Source organism: Lagopus muta, chromosome 2 (genome assembly GCF_023343835.1).
Source record: "Lagopus muta isolate bLagMut1 chromosome 2, bLagMut1 primary, whole genome shotgun sequence".
NCBI lineage: Eukaryota > Metazoa > Chordata > Aves > Galliformes > Phasianidae > Lagopus > Lagopus muta.
Window position 1 is genome coordinate 27,993,090 of NC_064434.1, and position 19,844 is coordinate 28,012,933.

Consider the following 19,844-nt stretch of genomic DNA (forward strand, 5'->3'; position numbering starts at 1 on the left):
TGTGAACAACTGTTGTGTGTGCTTACTGACTTTGATGTGTGACTTCTTTCTAAGCACTGATAAAAAATTGAAAGGTAGCAGCTGAGTATGAAGCATGCTGACAGTGAACTGAGCTTTGACATTTGAGGTTTCTCTTCAGTTGAAGGAGATTTAACAATTTAAACCATAGACAATGTTTTAATGACTGACAGTACCGAGGTGGATATTGTCATTGTGCAACATTTCCACTGGAATTTTAAGTGCAAGATTATTAGTGTTTCTCAGGAGTTTTAGTTTTATTGTAGGAATAGACCATGTCTTACTACTTGTAAGGTATATGCATTTAGAGTATTACCTACGACATTAGAAACCAGAACTAATGACCCAAGTTTTGTTGTAGATGCCATTGCACCAGTGTCCCTGCCAAGCATAAATATATATTTGTAAATATATTAAAAAAAAAAAAAAAAGGGATGCTATGAGCTAGAAAAGCAACACAATGTTATACTCATTAAATAAATGTTTGGTTATTGAGAATTTTATTATAATGAAGTAATTGACGGATTTATATGTGTATGTTATGCATTTCTTTCCCGTACTTACTGACTTGGGTATTTCAGTGAAACAGATAATGAATATTTATGATGCTAATATATGAAGAAATTATTTGGTCTTGAGAGTTTATAAATCTCTTCTGCTCCTAAAAGTTTGTGAAAATATTTAATTTTGGTATCATAATATTTAGTATTTCAGTTATCTAAAGTGGAAGGTTTTAATATCATTCATCATTGACCTTAGTCAAACACAATGAATTATTAAAGGATAGCTTATTAATTCTAGTAATAGTAATAATAATGTAAGACCAGTTCTTGAAGAGAGAGTTTTGAGACCTACAGACCATTACTCAAATTTTTGCCTCGCTATTTTCTTTAATTTATAAAAATAGCACTGACTTTCTCTTAAGTTAAACATGAAGTTGAAAGCTGAGGTTATTTACACTTCAAAGTAAGACTAGTGAATCCTCTCAGAAAAAGTTAACAGAGTAAGGTAGATTAAAAACTTACATGGCAAATATAAACATGGGATTATGGGTTTTATTAAGGATTTTATAATTTCTACAAGTCTTACTGTTATTCAGTTAGATATTCAGAATACTAGGAAGATACAGATAGTTTTATCATGCGTTAGCATGTTTTTATGTGGAGTGTTGAATCTTCAGATATGCAGTTTACTGCTTCTCATTTAGGAACAGTTACAAATATAACTGCTTTTTTAGAGGCATTTCTGTTTGAATTTTTCATTTTTTTGTGGCCAGGGTTCAGAGTAGAGCAAATATGATTTATTATCTATAATTCTGTATAAATTAATTTCAAGCTGTCTTTTTTTTTTTTTTTTTTTTTTTCTCTCTCAGTGGAAACTAGGGGGTTGGTAAATTTATCATGGCTATTTCCCATCCACACATAAAATTTAACTGCTATCTCACTTCAGTAGATGTAAAATCAGAAGTGATCATTGTTTTGTAATCTAAGCCACCACCCAGTTGCTTTGATCCAACTGTACTGTAACTGGAACTGTAGACTTCAGAATCTCAGCATCCATCCTTATCTTACTGCACGTGAGATAGTCACAAGACTCAGTCTGCTGATCACCCCCACCCAACCATTAATAACAGTTTGCAATTTTCATTCAATTCCTGTGTACATTTGCATTTCCAATAAGTTAAATTACACTGTAACATACTGTTTGTACCAAGAACTTTGCTCTATTTAATGCCAAACAGGACAGCACATATCTAATGGCTATTAAATATTCCTTGTTATTTAATTATAGATGTCATGTTCCTCTGTTCTACTTCCAGCAGATACTCCAATTCTTTCACATTATATGAAGAACTGGTTTAGTCGTAGGCTCTCTTTTGAACATTAATGCAAAAAATGTAACACTTGATGATTTTTTTTCAACATTTTGTTCATTTTTAAAGATGTGGTTGTGTCCATTTTATGGGCTACAAACTAAAACATATTAGGGATAAATCATGCATTTCAAAACATTTAAAAATAAATATGTTTGCGTGCCAAACTTTGAGAACCTGAACTTCTTACACTTTCCAGTTTCATTGTACATTGTCATACTCAGTTTTAATTCCCAGTTCAGCAATATTTTTAAATGCTCAGTTCTTCTGCAAATTAAGCTACTATTAATAGCAAATTGAGAATCATTAAGCGTGTGTGCTGGAGATCATTGACTACTTAGAAGGATCTAAGGAACTGAGGAAAATTAACATTATTGATAATTATATGTCAAAAACTCAAAGAAACGTGTAAAAGATCCGTGACAGAGCTGGTGCTTTAGGTAAGCAACTGAGGCTTGTAAATGGTGGTACAAACATAGCTCAGAAATGGAATTTAATGATAGAAGTTTGCAAAATACCTTCTGTCAAGTTCTTTTTTCTGGATGCTTTCAAGGTTTCCCAAAGGATGAAGGAGTTTGCAGAAGGTGGCGTACACTAATATAATATGTTTACAGAAATGAAGCATAGAGAGATCATTTAGAATGGGGGAGGTGAGAACCTGAAAGCTCTTTGTGGTCGCTTAAGAAAAAATTCCAAACACACTGAAAATTTGAAGTGGTACAGCCATGAAAAACTAGTGCAATAATAAATAAAGATTGGATTTGTTTGCATATTATTTCTTTGTTTTAGTAGCAATATATATATATACATATTATATATATATATATATATTTCTCAGTAAAAGAACTCAAAAGAACACAAAAGAACTGGTAGTCTAGTATTTTTAAATTTATTAAGTATTATTAGTATTAGTTATGTTTTTGAGAGTAAATTTGTTACTTCCCATTCTTTTTTCCACAAACTGGGACCTTCTTCTCGCATCTCCTTTGTTATACCTGTTCCTTCAGCCTCTACTTTTCCCTTTACCAAAACCAATAACATGTCCTTCATGTTTCAGTTCCAGGATTTTCTTATATTTCCCTTCCCTTTCCCACTGCTTTTTAAAGCAGCTCATGTGGACCTTCTCATTTCCTCTGTGAGCTGAATTATATGGTACTGTGTGCATGTATTTTAAGTATATTTCATGTTCTTCTGTCCAATAACGTAAAAATAAAAATAAAATCATGGAAGAACAATTATTTGACAGTAAATATAATGGAAAGAAACTGCAAAATTGAAGCAGAGGTGCAAAATCTATTTATGATGAGGATCTGAAATAGATAGATCTTATCTCTATGATATTGTCCATCTTCACTTGAATTGCTATCTGTAAGGCGCTTTCAAATTCAGGTAAACCATTATCAATTTGAAGCGTGGGGTTTTTGTCACCAGTGATTTAAGTGTTTGTATTTCTTTCTAAATAATGTTGCCATAGAAACCAAACTGCATAATAAAAAGGGAAGATGTTAAGCATTACTGATTTTGAGGTTGTCAGATCATTAGTCTTTGCAGTAAAATGCAACACATTTATATTTGAGGTGCATAGTTTAAGCCTAGCTAATGAACTTTCCTAGGGGAGGGTCTAGTTTGATCATGGAGTAGACACTAAGTGAAAGAACAAAAAAAAGACGGATTTTCTACTGATTTTTTTTTTTTTTTTTTTTTTTGAAGAACTGAAATATTTCATTTTTAGTATCTTATTCTGAAAAATTATTCTCATTCATTGTATTCTCCAAATTTATGTTTCTGCCCTTCTTTAGTATTCAAGGTGCATTTTCAAATCTGATCAGTTACAAAACTGGTTTTTTCCTCAAAAATTGCTGTTTCTAAGTTGTGCTGTTTCTAGCATTTTTCATGTTTTCTAGAATTTAGTAACAGAAAATACTTGTAAATGTTTCTTGCCTGTTATTTTACTTACTAATTTTCATCTTATAAATTATTTTGAGCTAACCCAAGTTAACATCAACAGTCATCACAAACTTTTGCAGTTCTTGTGAAAAGGCCAGTAGATCTCTTTGCTGTACCACTAGTAACTTTAGATGTGTTTTTTGTTTTTTCTGTAACTTTAACGAAGTGGTTTGTGTTAGTTAGGAGGCCTTGCTAAGGAAGAGACTTCATTTGTAGCTCTGGTCACTGGCAGAATTGGACAATAGATTCAATTTCCTCTTCATTTTTCAGTCTCCCTTTTGTTGCTTTCAGGAACTAGGAGTAGCATATTACCGCTACAGCAGCTTCATAGTATTACACCATCACTCAAATTACATGAGCAGCTTCAGAAAGCAATCACGCGTTACTCAGAAAAGTCCCTCACCAAGAAAAAAATAGAAAGTATGAATGCTATCCTAGCATCGCTTGGAATTTAAACAGTGGAGAACAAACATATATTCTGACCTCCTGCATTAAGCAGCACATCATTATTTCTCTCAATAAGCCTGCACTTTGGCTAGGTGTTTCTTTCACAGAAGCATAGTTTCCACTTGAAAGACATCAACAATAGACTTCATAGGTCTGCTTGATTATTCCAGTGTTACCTGAAATTTCAAAAAATTATTCTTTACCCTTGAGCTTGTAGCTTGATCTTCCAAAAAATAGTCTTTGTCATGTCTGCATTAAAGAGATGTTTAAAGATATTTTCTGTGTAATCAAATCACCATTCCATTTATTTTTGAGAAAACAAAGGTTCTTTAGCACCTCATGTAAGGAATTTTCTTTAGTCTCCAAATAATTTTGACATGTTGCTGTACTTTCTTTAAAGTTTCTACATTTGTAAATATAGACTAGGGAGTCATGTGTAGTCCATCTTCCATGTTAAGTATAATGAAATGTATATTTGCAAAATATAAGGACAGAGGTGTTACAAATTAACGTTTAACTTCAGTTGGGCATCTTGGTGGCACTAATTTTCCCTGAACTTTATGCATTTAATTTTTTTTTTTTCTGAAAGTGATTTTTTTTAATATAATACATTAATTCCAAAAATTCTCTTAATGGAAAACATAAATGCAACTTTGTCAGACAGCTATAATTTGAAATCCAGAAATTGTCATTTTTCATTTTCATATGTGGGAGCCAGGACTAAAATATAACTAACAGACACAGCAGCTCATGAAGCAGTTTCTGTGCTCTGCTTTTTTGAGATCTTCTTGATGTCTTCCTGAGCTTTTAGAATCTGGAGATTTCTGGCAAGTGACTAGCAAACTTTCCTTGCCCAACATACACTTACTTAGATGATGGCCAGAGGTCATATGACCCAAGAAGTGTTGAAGAAGCTGTTGCTTTGCTGTCAGTCTCTTGGATGCAAGCAGCTTCAGAAGGAGGATGCAACTCAGTGAACCTTGGGGTGGAAAGGATGCCTGGGACCTCTCACTGAATCTGGGACATGCTGCAGAACTGTGCCATCCAGTGAAAAAGCTGTGGGACAAGGTCAACAGACTGCACAGCATCAGTTTTTATGAGTAAAACCAGCCTTGAGGAATCCCAGCTCCTGAAAGCAAAAGGAGTGTCTGGAGGAAGACTTCCCCAATCTGAGCATAGCACTTAAGCAAAGTGAATGTAACTAGAGTTTGAAGATTGCACACACGTGTTGAGTGCTGGCTGATGTCATTGTAAGGTGACTCTTGATTGTCTTTGAATGTCAGCTGGGAGAGGTTCCTGAAGACTGAGAACAAAAATATCACTTGTATCTTCACAAAGCATAAGAAAGATCCAGATATCTGCAGGCATGATGTAATGAAGGAAATCCTCCTAGAAACCATTTTCAAACACATGAAGGACAAGTAGGTGATTGGGAGTAGTCCATGTGGATTTGAGAAGAGGAAATAGTGCTTAGCAATCTTACTGTCTTCTACAGTTAGGTGATTAGTTTGATGAATGGGAGAATAGTATGTGTTGTTGCTATCAAGTAAAAATTTTGATGTCTTCTTCCGTATCTTCATTATAGACAAGGTAACAATGTACAGGTTAGATAAAGGGAGCAGCAATGATTTTGGAAAACCAGGGGAATAACTGGGCCCTGGGACTTGTGATCAGTGCCACAAAGTCCAATCAGAGGTACGTCGATAATGGTATACCCCAGGGCTCAATATTGGAGCGAGTGTCTTCATTAAGACATTCATTAAGAGAATGGAGTAGAGCATACCTTAGCAAGTTGACAGAGAACTGGATAAAAATAAATTATCTGAAGTTTAATAAATCTTGCATCTGGAGAGTAAAAACCCATGGCATCAGGACTCACTAATTCCAACCTGCTGGACAAGCAGATTATGAATCAGCAATCCACCTACATGTCAAAAAAGTCCATTACTAGGCCATCATTGAGGTAATTGCCCTCTACTTAGTAGTGGCAAGACCATACCAAGAAACATACAGCTTCTGCAATGTGTCTAGCAAAGGGCTACAAAGAGGGTTAAAGGCATTGGAACATCTCTCACATAACAACAGGCAAAGAAAGGTGGGACTTCAGCCTGAAGAAAAGGTTCTTGAGAAACTTATCAATGTATATAAATACTTGAATGTGTATAAATAGCTGACATGAGGCAGTGAAGAAAAGGGAGGCAGACTCTTTTCAGCAGTACCTGCAGGTAGGATAAGAGGCAGTGGGTGCAAATTGAAAAGCAGGGAATTACATCTCAATATAAAGAAAACTCTTTTTTCTACAGTGATGGTTGACAAACACTGAAATATATTCCCTGGAGAAGTTGTGGAGCCTCCATCCTCGGAGAAGCTCTAAACAGTACTGTCAGCATAGTTGACAAACATCTTCATTTTTATAGATTAACAAGATTTTTGGAAATGCTTCAGATGTACTTAAGCAGACCAGTTCTCCACCATGGTGGTTGCCTTGGATCCAGTGAGGAATTCAGTTCAGACATTTACAAATCTTTTTTTACAACCATATTATTGACTCTATTCCTTAGGAAATCGCAGGTGTATTGAAGTAAATGTTTTTGAAGCAACTTCCTTACAACTTCCCTAATTTCCAATTTGTATGTTTATAGTACGAAATACTTTAGGGAGGATGTTGTTCAGCATTAGCTCAGCGATAAGTGAAATGCATCATAAAACCAAGAATCCTTAGAGCTATACTGTCTCCTGTGTCAACAGTGATCTCACTAAAATGGCGTGTTTAGAGAGACCTTGTGAAATTGCAATATTTCCCTATTAAATAATCAATTTACTGTCTGAGATTACAAGTTTCTCTAATCAAATATGAATGAAATTATTATGGCACAGGGGAACATCTTCCTAAATAAATAATTGGGTGGAGAATTATTAGATTTTCTTAACTTAGTTATTTAAAATGGCATACAAATATGAAAATGAATTTAAATTCAGATTGCATTTATCTGATTTATAGAACTTAAACTTTTCTTTGACATAATTTGTTTTCTAGTTCAGTGAGTAAATGTTGTACTCAACCAATTGTAAAACAAGCTTTACAGAGCAATGATAATTACTGCATAGTAGGTTAGGCTCCTGGCACAGCACAAACATTTTTCACAGCTATAGCTCTGGAGTTTCGAAATCTCTTTTAATCTTCTCAGTCATTCCTGACTTTGATGTAAGTTGTTTTTAAGTATGTAATGCTTTGGTCTGACTTTCTTGAAGTTAGAGTCATGTACGTTCCTTCACTGAGCTATTTAACAGTCTGAAATGGTTAATGTGAAAGAGGGGAGTTTCTGAATAAAAAGCAAAATAAGGAACCACTAAGGTACAGACAAGGTACAGAGAACAATGGAAAGAAATTATTTCAGTTTTAAGATCTCAGTTAGAACTTTTAAACTACTTTCCAAATACTTTTTATCAATTTTTTTGTATTTCTTAGCAAAAGATACAAAAATTTAAGAGAATAGGAAGCTATTTCTTATAATTCAAAACTAAAGTGTTCATTATAAAAAATCTAAATATAGTTGAAAATACCTCTGCAAGTGCTTTTGTATTGAAAACGCATTTCTGTGGTACACTTGACAATTGTCACTGGTTCCATGTAGAGATTTGTTCGAAGCAATGCAGAATTTAGGTTGTAGCATTTTACTTCTTGGCATTGCTGTGCTTGTTTAAGCATTACATTGGTGCTTATTAAACACATTAAAGAGTACTAGCTAATCTAAATACAAAAGAAAGTAATCTTTATTGGAAATCATGCCTAAAATTAGAAAGCCAACATCAAGTGAAGAAATGCATCTGCATTAGCAAGGAGTTCCCTGGTGACTTCCTTTCCAAAACAGAGAATTAGGACCTTGTGAGCTCTGCGCTTCTGTAAGCCATGTTTCTGTGAAAGATTTAGTGGGGTGTGAGTTGTAGGCTTTCTCTTGTTTTCTGCAAACAGCTTTCTTATTTCCTGTGAGTTTATTTACATTTAATATTTAATATAGAGGTTAATTTGCTGTATTCAAGTTACCATCATATAACCTCATGGCCAAGGTTAAGAGGAGAGAAGAAATTGTATATTCAGGTCCTAATATTTTATTACTGCAGTAACCAATGTTTCACTGACTAGAAGGTAGATTTCCAACTAAGGAAATAGAACATTCAAACCATAAGATTTGTAAGAATTAAATGTAACTGCAGCACTATCGAAGTTACTGACTAAACTGTTAACAGCACTGTGAAGTGTTCATAGAATCATAGAATATCCCAAGCTGGAAGGGACCCATAAGGATCACTAAGTCCGTCTTTTGGATGGTTCGATGATTAAATGTCAAAGACATGTTTAAATATTTCTGTAAGTTTGTTTAAATGCACACTAGGAAATAATGACTGCATTGGGACTGCACATTTGTTGTAGATTTCATATTTTCACACTGAGACCTGTTAAATAGCTTGTTGACACCTCAGGGAAGCCTCCTGTCACACAGCCATTTGGTAGATGCTAAGATTGTGTTATGGCACAGTTGAAGATGCAAACAGGGTTCAGTCTGTGATTGCTCTGATTTTTGTGGTTAGTTCTCTTCCTTTTTCAGCACTTTTTGAACCAGTTGTCTTACTGATAGTGTTGTGTGATATCACAGAATCACAGAATGGCCAGGGTTGGAAGGGACCTCAAGGATCATGAATCTCCAAGCCCCCTGCCACATGCAGGGCCACCAACCTCCACACTCAATACTAGACCAGGCTATGCAGGGCCCCATCCAATCTGACCTTGAACACTTCCAGGGATGGGGCATCCACAACCTCTCTGCGCAGCCTGTTCCAGCAACAGCGACATCTGCCTTTGTGCCCTGGTGTGGCAGCTTGGCAAGCCCATGGAAAACCATACAGTAGAGGGTTGTTGCAGTTCCACCTGTTCTTCTGGATCAGAGTGGTTTATGGTGGACTCAGTAAGCAGCCAGGAGCATAGGACAATGACTACAGAGAGGGAAAATAGGAGAGCTTGTAAGGGTTAGGTTTATCAGCTGAGAAGGTTGAAGTGCAGGAAAGTTTTGTTGAGTTACTGCAGACACTAGAGATTGTTAGGTTTCTGGGAGGCAGCTTTGGGTGCGTGGAGAGACAATCCAACATCTACTCAGAGCCTGCCTTCATAACTACATTTAGGTTCCTAAGAAGTTGTTGAGGTGTCCATGCAGTGAGCACTAACATCAGTGTCTGTGCTTTGCACCTGCTTTCTGCTTTGGGTATATCTGTCCCACTTTGTCTGTTTTTATGGTTTATGCAAGAGGATCTCAGTTTATCCTGGCAAACGAGTTACATAAGCCTCATTAATCTAGTCCAATAACTGTAGTAGTAAGGGCTTTAAAGCCCAGCTTCCTACTTTCTCCAGAACTAGTTTCTGTTTTGAAACATGATGATGTGTTTCAGGGACTGCTAATTAGCTGTTTCTTTTAAAATTAACACAGACGTAATTAAGGCCTTTTGCCTTCATATTCAAGTGTGGGTTCTTAAAATTATTAATTCCATTTCATAAGTCTTGTCAGTATTCCTATATAACTCTGCCCGATTTTATCCTAAAATAATCTGCAGTTTATTTTAGGCTCTAGGATTAGTGGTCTTACTCTTCTATACTTAGAGATATATGAATAGATGGATGTAATATGATGCAACAGGGAGCTGCAATATAGATTTAGAATTCTTCCATTGTGTATTGGAGCTGCAGCCATGCCCAGAGGCTGCAGTCAGGGTACAGACGTGTGCAAGGATGCACAGAGCCTCACTTCTGAAGAGCTTTCAATCTAATGTAAGGCAAAACTTGTCAAGTCATTTTGATTAACAGAGAGAGTGAAGGAAGAGAGGAATAAAGAGTTCAGCTGACTGTGTTCTTCAGCTAGGCACTCAGATGGGGTTTGCTGGAGCATATAATTTCTCATTTATTCTGTTTTTAATATTTCATTTTTTTGTCCCTGACCAAGCAGTTGTTGTTTAAATGATTTATGTCTGTATCATAGCTGAAGTTTATCCTAAAGAAAAGAGGAAAGGAGCCTACTGTCCAAACTAGTTCAGAACAGGCATTTCAGGAGTTAGGAGGATGGGCAAAAACATCAATAACATTTAGATAGGTTCTTACCATGCCGATTGCTAATAGCAACAACAACAAAAAATATGTGGCATGAAGGAAATATTCAGGAACTCTTTTGCTTTTATTTTCCTTATATGCTTTTCTAAATAGTTTGAGACAACTGTTGACACCGCTTACCTCTTTTATTTTTCTAAGTTGGTGTAGATGATATTGCATTTTTTAATTTAAAGGAATCATGTGGTGCCTGGGATGGTTATTTATATTTTAATTGTTCTATAACCTGAATGTTTGCTTGGTAAACTCAACAAAGGTAATGAATTTCATTTTAAATTTAACACTTGTAAGTAGTGTCTGAATGCAGAAAATAACACTATTCAGCTAGTTAATGCTTTTTTAAGTGCATTTTAATCTCTATACATCCTTGCAAAGGAGCAAGGGAACAGTTTGTTGAGCTGCATATGTCAGCTCTCTGCCCCATACACAGTAACACAGCAAGGGGTATGGCTTTCACCCGCTTCTGAAAGGAAGGTTGGAGCTGAAGCTCTGCCTGCTCTGTGAACCCAAGAGGGCACCCAGGCATTTGCTGTTCTTTCTTGCCAGAAGGAAGACTTAGAATGAAAATGTAAATATTTAATCACAGACTGGGTCATGGTCTGCTCAAGGCGAGACCATAATTGGCTTATCAAAAGAAATTCTAACTTTTTAAAGCACATTATTCTAAACAAAAATGATAACTATTTATCTTTACTTTTACTGTACTATTCCCATACTGTTGCAGGGAAGTTATGGAGAAGCAGGACTGCAAAGAAGTAGATAAAGATCTGTGTGCATCTCTAAAATCCAAAAATTATTCTGGAAGCTTATAAGTTGAATTCTTACAGATTTTCATCCTCTCAAAGAGGGAGAATGTCAGCATTTTCATTTCATGTTTAGTTTTCAGTATTTTCATTTAAATATGCAAAAATGCAATGCTAAAAATACAAATGTGTGATTGTTTTATATGTTTTGTGTGCACATGGCATATGTTATAGTGACTGATGTTAAAGTGATTGGACAAAACGTAGGGCAAGCATTTATTCTGTATTGCAGCACGTAAGTGTTCTGGCAATCTATAAGTGGCAGTGAAAAATAACTGTCTCTATTTTATTTTTTTATAACTGATTTATTTTGTCAGAAAGCTTTTCAAGTCTTGACTTGGCAATATGTCATAAATCACATTTTAGCTCACCTTGTAAATAAAGGCAGAATTGCCTTCCGAGCGTATTTGGTGTTTTCCTGTGTAATTAACACCTCGCTCACAGTTGTGTCTGCCAGTCACAGCCCTGCCTTCTTCCCAGAGACACTTCCTTGATACTTTGTTTAGACTGATGTGATTTTATGTGTCTCCTCAGGATGCTTTAAATAAGACCAAACAGGAAAAGGAAAGTGCTTCAAGAAGTCAACAGTATAGATGGTAATAACTCACAGGAACATTTCAAAAGTATGAAGCAGTTCCTATTTGGTTATTACTCACTTTATTATCTCAAGCTGGTTTTCATACTTTCCCAGGAAAGTTTACTGTCTTTCAAGAGAGCGGGGAAATATTAATTTCCATCTGTCTTTAATGAAGTAGAGATCAGTCCAAATGTCACATCTCAACTGTGAGCTTAAAATCTGAATTGGATTTTGGCATATGGGGTGAAGGCCCGAAGAAGCAACGTGACATTGGTGGCACTGATAGCTGTCCCTTTTCTGGGGGAGTGTATATGCACACCTTTCCCAGAACTGTGGCCTCTCATGCTCGGCTGACTACAAGGCTGCTCCAGTGAGCTGAATCCTGACCTAAGTTAAAAATTAGAGGGCTTTCTGTGAGCTGTCTTTAACTCAGTTGACTTACGTGCTCTGGTTCATCTCATGGCTGCACAGGCTATGTTACCAGCCAACAGAGGACATATCATGGGGTGGGTGCTGAGCTTTGAACCCAATATAGGCACCTGGTGCCGTATTTTGATTCTGAACATTCACCCTGGGCTGCCCCAGTTGTGGCTCTGCATGTGCCAGTGCTGACAGGATTAAACAGCTCAGCTCATAGCATATGTCTCAGCTAGATAAGACCAGGAATTTGGCACTCCAAATATGCTGATTTTTCTAATTTATTTATTTTTTCACAGTGCCCTTAAAACACACTGACTGACTCATAAAACTGGTGGCAGAGCATTTGTCCATGTCACATCCTGACAGACAAAGCATGTCCCATGTCCCCACAGTCCTTGTTGGGTTCTTTCTTCACTTTGAAGGGCTTCTCACCCTCGTGTCCTGCTTCTTAGAAGCACCTCTGATATCTGAGCAGTGGATTATGCTGGTGAGCTGCAGGCTATGAGGAAAGGGATTTTTCACTTTTACTGAGGACAAACAAGATGATGACAGGATAGTTCGTGATTAATGAGGGGCAGAACATGAGAGGTTTCTACACATTAGGGTTTTCACCTTTAGAGAGTTAGGCTGAGGTTTCCCCCTCCATTCCTGAGGTTTCATTCTGCACCCTGTGTGATATCATTTAATAAGATACAGAAGTAGTGTTAGATGTAGGAAACATCAGTTACAGAAATATCCCCTATGTGCTAATTGTGAGCTGTCAGCAAGCATTTTCCTTTTTTTGGCTTCTTAAGCCAAGTTTTCACTGAGACATCCCCCTAATCTTTTTGTTAATTTATGTTTGCTATATGCAAGGGAAAAATTAGTCAGTGTGGATATAATTTTCTTTTTTCCATCACACCTAGATATTGGATATTCCCAGCTGTTGTTTCTAAAAAAGTGCATTGGATTTCAGCTTGGTAATGAGGATGTAAATTACTGTGAATTACTTCCATTTTTGTGTTATCTTCTTAAAAAGAAATGTGTGCGTGAAAACAGCAGTTGTCCAATTGAGCTCACTGCTAAAATATCATATTAGTTACATGTGCATCTTTTTCAGACTGAGTTGAAAGTCTCCTGTTAACTTAAGTAGATTTTTATGGACCTTAAGTTTTAATGCAAATGATGTTGCACTTGCAGTATGTATACAGATAGTACTAATTGCATGAAGAAGATGAACTGTTTTTCCAGGTAAATCTCTGAGCGTTTTCTGTTTGTTCTCAAACACTGGAGAAAGATGGGGGTGTCTGTAAACAGGGTTATGTTGCACATTTTTACTGACAGTGGGAGTCAGGGAGACTACTGCTGTGACACAATTTAGCATCTCAAACTCTGGAACATTCAGATGAAATATAACTCATTTACACATCATCAGGATTCTGTATCGATGTGCAGTCATATTTGAGACATAGCTTTAAAACATGACAGTAAATGTTACAGAGATGCAAATGCACTGTTTCTTGTAATTTTTAAAAAACAATTTTGGAAGTTGGAGACTTAGGTGGTGTTGCAGTGACTTGTGTAAGTATTCAGTCTGGGTAATTTTTGACCTTCTTGCTACTAAATAAGGCAGTAAATCTTTTAAACAAAGCTCTAATTACTGATCAGTCATTAGCAGTAACATTTATAAACATCTGCTGCTCTTTTCTTTTTCCAGGGAAGAAGAGGCAAGCCAGGCCTCCCTGGAAAACCGGGACCGCCGGGACCTCCCGTGAGTATCAAGCAAGGGGATAGGAAATATCCACCCCATCCTGGAACAATAATCTTTGCTAGTGCTTTTAAACAGCTTGCCTAAGCCTGGTTAAAGTTGAAAACAGTTGATCTGCTGTACCAGATGGCTTCTAGACCCAGCCTTTTTATACAGTAGAGATAAAAGGACTGTGTCCACAAACATAAGAGAATGCACAGAACAATACAGAAGGGAATAACTACGATGCTAACTGCTGTGGAGGAAACAGAAGATGTCTGGCATTTCAAAGAAAGACCAGCCATGTATACTAAATGGGAATACTGTGCATTCATTCACTTTACAAAACGTGTGATGCTCTGTAGAAGATGGGATAATTTCAGTCTCAGAGGGGTAATTTGAAAGATGAAGGACTTTGTGAAGCATGTGCCAACTGCCTGAATGGCAGGGAGGATTATACCCAGCACTGGAATGAGCACTCAGCTGTGGTTCAGATGAGTTTACTGAAGAATTAAAAAGATTAGGAAATACATGACTCTATGAAAGGATTTATAAAATGGAGCACTAACGGTTTTAACTCAGATCTAAGAGGTTTGGGATTTGTTTTTTAAGAGATACGTGATTTCAGATTTGAAATCAAGCATAAATCTGGGCTATCTTAACCTGTAATGAATGCAGTCTTGTTTTGGTAGAAGAAGACTTGGTCATATTTATAAAATTCCCTTTATATTGTATTGTAAAAATACTATTGTGCACAAATAAGGAACAGCTGTAAATTTGTGGAATAGGTAAACTGCTGCTGCTTCACATTCATAGTATCAAACAAGGATTCCATTTTATGCTTATCTGAAATAGATAAAGGTCAGCAGTTTTCATGTCAAAACATTTGATCTGTGTACTTCAAGCCTACAGCAAGGGAAAACTTCCAGGTTTATTTCTAGAGAAGATAATCTTGCTGCATTAAATAGAATTAATAAATTGAAATAGATACCATTTACAGTGATCTAAAAACACAACCCCTTAAATGTTACAAATCACATTTATTTCCTTTTTTCATTGGGGAAAAAAAAATGGAAGAAATTGAAAATTATGTTCATTTTTCCTGCATACAGTTTAATAGCTAAAAATTCCTGCTTCTCCTCTGCTACTCATTTTCATATTGAGGCCTTGTTTTTTTGAGTGTTTTGTACATCGTGGGGCTGCTAGTGCTAAAATGATATTGCAGACTCAGTGGTGTCCAAAATGAGGGAAGAAGTGATGCAGAATCTTTCTTAATACAAATGCCATTAAATGGCCTTTGAAGTAAAAACAAATAGAAAATAAAAACATAGAAGATACAAAATGCTTAACTTTTTATGAACCAATGAAAAACTGTAGGTCTGTTACAGATTTCTGCCATCACAGGTGTGCTTGCAGATCAGGGAAGATGCGTGGCCTTTGAGAGTCTCACCAGAAACAAGGAGTGGATGCTAAACTGCACTTATTTAAGACGATTTCAGATTTTCCTACATCAATGCAAAGCTCCCCTTTTTCAGCATGGTAGGATCCATTTGAGGAGCACTGTATGGGGACTGTACCCTAGCACTGCTTTATCAGGAAGAGTTCCTCAGGCAAGCAATGCCCTAAATATTGGTTAAAGATAATTTTTGTCTGATATAGTCATATTGATACAGTCCTTATTTTGGATGCAGCTACACCAGCATCTTGACTTCTTTTTCCACGACTGAGAAAATAATCTGTGAAAAGCAAGCTATATAAGGAGTAATGCTTATTAACATGCATTGGCCGTATCCCCATATTTAAAGTGCTGAAGCTTGTACATACTCAAAAGACATTAACAGGATTCATCATTTGTCTTCTCTTTTTCAAGGCTCAGAACACACTGGATTTTGCTGTGTGGTTCTTACTGCTACCACTCTGCTTCTAACAGTAGTGGCAGCCTCTTCATGAATATGGATATGGCCTCTGCTTTGGCCTCAGAACTATCACTCCCACAGGCTGATTGCTATCATAAATTTGCCATGCATAGGGTACAAAATGCTTAACAAATTGACTTAATGTGAATATTCAGCTCACTACAGTCTGGAGTTTTCTCCAGAAAAAGTAAAGTTGGTGTTTGATATTTCAGAAAAACAAGAAAACTTTATTTCCAAAAAGGAAGATTAAATTATTAATTTTTAGATCAGCTAAATGCTGCTGTTATCTGTTCACATTATGTGTTACTTAAATATTAGAAAAACATCCAGGTGCTCAGCAATGACAAAACAAACAAACAAAAAAACCCCGTGAGATGGAAAATTTTGCCTCCTTGAGGACAGTGGAGAGCAGATGTTAGGATACCCAAGGGGCTTGATGTAAAGCACAGTGCTAAAAAAAAAAAAGGAGGGAGGGAAAGTATATAAACAACATTCTGAGCAGCCCAAAGGGCTATAAATTGGATGTTACTAAGGGGTATGCATTTTGATAAATCAAAATAATTAATTTTCAGCTACTTCTGGCATTGCAGAAATAAAGGTTTGCTTTGTATTCTCAGCCTAACCCTTCTAATGCTTTCTCAATTCTCCTTTTTTCTTTCTTTCTTTCTTTCTTTCTTTCTTTCTTTCTTTCTTTCTTTCTTTCTTTCTTTCTTTCTTTCTTTCTTTCTTTCTTTCTTTCTTTCTTTCTTTCCTTCTTTCCTTCTTTCCTTCTTTCCTTCTTTCCTTCTTTCCTTCTTTCCTTCTTTCCTTCTTTCCTTCTTTCCTTCTTTCTTTCTTTCTTTCCTTCTTTCCTTCTTTCCTTCTTTCCTTCTTTCCTTCTTTCCTTCTTTCCTTCTTTCCTTCTTTCTTTCTTTCTTTCTTTCTGGTAACCTAGTTTCTGGGGATTTTTTTCTCCCCTAGTAAAATTGATGTTTGTAGTGAGTTTCTGGTACCTTACCATCATCTGCACATCTTTGGTTAAAAAACGCCATCGCTGTGCTTGAAATGTACATCTGTTGGCAACTTTTGTTTGAGTTACTTGGTTTAAGTGGGACTCTCTGTGCATCTTCTTCCAGGAGTCCTTTAATGTGTACCCTTTTTTCCTTTGGTGCAAACAAGGCCACAGGTAGCACCAGGGGAGATTTAGATTAGATATAAGGAAAAACTTCTCTCAAAGAGTGGTCAGGCACTGCAATGGCTGCCCAGGGAGGTGGTGGAGTTGCCGTTCCTGGCAGTGTTCAAGAGGTGTCTGGATGAGGAGCTATGAGATATGGGTTAGTGCTTGCGGTAGCAATGGCAATGGGAAGACAGTTGGACCAGATGATCTTGTAGGTCCTTTCCAACCTTGTGATTCTATGATTCTATGATAAATCCTGCGCCCACAAAAGCCAGTCAGTGAACACTGTAGACTTTTAAAGTCTACTGTTATTCCCTTCTGGTTAAGAATTCATGCTTTCTGATGTTGTTTTTAAGTATCATACGTATCATTTCACTACTGGAAGACTCCCACATGTCACACTCTGGTGCGCAACAATTTAAACTGAAAACGAGGAGGCCAAATCGTTTCAGTAGAACTGCAGCTCCCTCTAGTGCTTATTGGTTGCTTCCTCCCTTTTAAAAAGTCTGGAGAACTGTTTAAAGCTTCTGTAAATTACACTATTCCTTTCTCTCTCAAAAACATTCTGGATATTATGAGTGTGAAACAAAAATCTCAATACCTTTCAAATGTATTTCATACATTGTCCTACGTGCATTTTCTTCTAAAATCCTATTTTGCGTGGTTCTATATTGAATTCGAAGCAATGATTTTATAAAACAAACAAAAAAAATTACTCTCTTAGTAGGATGCTCTGAGATTCTAAGTACAGCATTTTGATCTCATGGCAGAGCTGCACTGAGAGCTTTCTGCAGTAGTTGCTATCAAAAATATCTGCAGGACTTAGCATCACAGAAGAGGGTATAGCATACCTGTTTTTTGAAGTGTTTAATTCATAATTATTCTAGTTACAGCACCAATACTTTCAGTAGTTAAATGTATTGAAGGTGTATGAACCTAACGTTTATATGTTGTTGGCCTAGTGATGCACTGGCCAAATTCTGTGACCTTCTCTTATACTTAGGCAAAGTGCTTTTCAGGTCAAGACCTGAAGAATCACTGCTTGCCTTCTGTTCAAAGTTCTATTAAGAGAAGGTCACTTGTGTTTCTACTATGAACTAGAGATTCTATTGTGTTTCTAAATTGCTGGCATCTGGCATTGTTTTACATATTTTGGTTGTTCATGGGAGATACTGACACTGAAACAGGATAGTATAGGACACATTATGAATTTAGTGAAACCTTTCTAAGGTATAGAGTTTATATTTTTGTTTTATTTCAGTTTAAGTAGGACAGAAAAAAGATTTTTTTTCTGGTTTCTCCACTAAGGGTTAACTTGATCTCTTCTGTTCCAATTTTCTCTGTCTCTGCTGGAACATTTAGGACTGAATAATTTCCATTTCTAAATAGTTCCAATTACAGCGGATCATCAAATTGTTTCAAAAATAAAGAACAGCAAGCTAGAATTGCTCTACATATTCCTACAAGCATAGCAGTACTCTCTGGGGTGAGTCAGAGTAAGATTTCTGCCCAGTGTAACTGTTTGGCAGAAGAGAAATACCGTCAACATTATTATTTAAAGCCATGAAGCATATGATTTGGCCAAGTGTCATCTTGTCTAAGAAGCTGTATGTGGCAGAGCATGCAAATAAATGTTGAGTCACCTAAATCATAGGTTAACACACTGCAATCTAGATTATTCATCCTCTTATATCTCTGCTATTTTCTATTGAAATGTTCAAAGTTACTGTTTGCAACCAGAATGACTGTACTTCACTTTTCCTGTTTTCTCAGAAGTTTCTTTAACTAGGGATCTGAAGCATCAAATTCTTTATATCAAGAACTGGTTCACCAGGGTTCATCTCCCTTTACAAAGGGCTGGAGTTTCTGTCTTTATCAATGAAATCATTCTTCAAAGATTAGCATGAAGTCTCCTTAAAGTCTTACATTGAAATAAGGTTTATTTTTTGTTTGTGTTCCATATGAGGCAGTGGAGAAGTTCACAGCCTACTTGAGTTCCTTCATTTAATTCCATACAATTTTGGTCCCTCTTATTCAATATGTATGTCAGTGCCACCAGAGCAGTTATCTTAAGTAGCCAGCAGTTTGCGTTGGAAATCTCATTTCCTCTGCTTCAGGAAGTACTGTCATTCTACCAGTATTTTGCAAGTGAATGAATGTTATCACTTAATTACAATAAACAGAAAATCAAAGCAGTGGTAAGTGAAAATTGTCAGTAGGATTTCTGGTATTGCTGGACATTCTGCTGCATTTTAGAAAAATATTAAAAATGCCTAAATGGAAGCAGGGGAGTGACTGGCAACGACTGGTCGTGTGGTTTATTTCTTTGCATTTAAGCTTTTAAAATTCATATAAAAATGTAATTTATTTAATGTATTCTGTTGTGACAAACAACATCATTCTTTCTTTTTGATCTTTGGAATAATTTTTCAAAGTTATGTACCTATGCTGATCAGTTCTGTGGTTTTTTACATTTCAGTAATCAGAAAATGGTATTTTATTTTCAGGACTAGGTATAGACCTGAAATAATTGAAAAAAAGAGATTACACTGAGTCACTTTCAGTGCTGCATTCTCAGAAATGGCCTGTTATAGAGGTGCAACCACTGCAATTCACTTGTTACATGTTTTGCTACATAGACTGAGAGAATGGGTAGACTTCTCAGCAACCACAGAACACAACAAAATACAAAAGTTAAGGAAAGAAAATACATTATAAACCAATGTAATTTCACAGTTTGTTCCTACCTTGACAATGGAAATTACATTTTAAACTTGTTTGTAATTTTCGTAAATAATTAGGAGATATTT

The 19,844-nt window shown here is 36.2% G+C and overlaps 1 protein-coding gene across 8 annotated transcripts in view; it reads left to right on the forward strand.

Moving 5' to 3' along the window:
- The window catches only part of COL19A1 (collagen type XIX alpha 1 chain), a 188,813-nt gene that overhangs the window by 113,158 nt on the left and 55,811 nt on the right, over positions 1-19,844 (forward strand). For all 8 annotated transcript variants that reach the window (XR_007375265.1, XR_007375264.1, XM_048936539.1 and 5 more), the window contains one exon: positions 13,933-13,986. Coding sequence is in view for 6 of the 8 variants with exons in the window: in XM_048936539.1 (XP_048792496.1) it covers positions 13,933-13,986 (54 nt within the window). In the remaining 2 variants the exon portion in view is untranslated. The remainder of the gene's footprint in view (positions 1-13,932; positions 13,987-19,844) is intronic.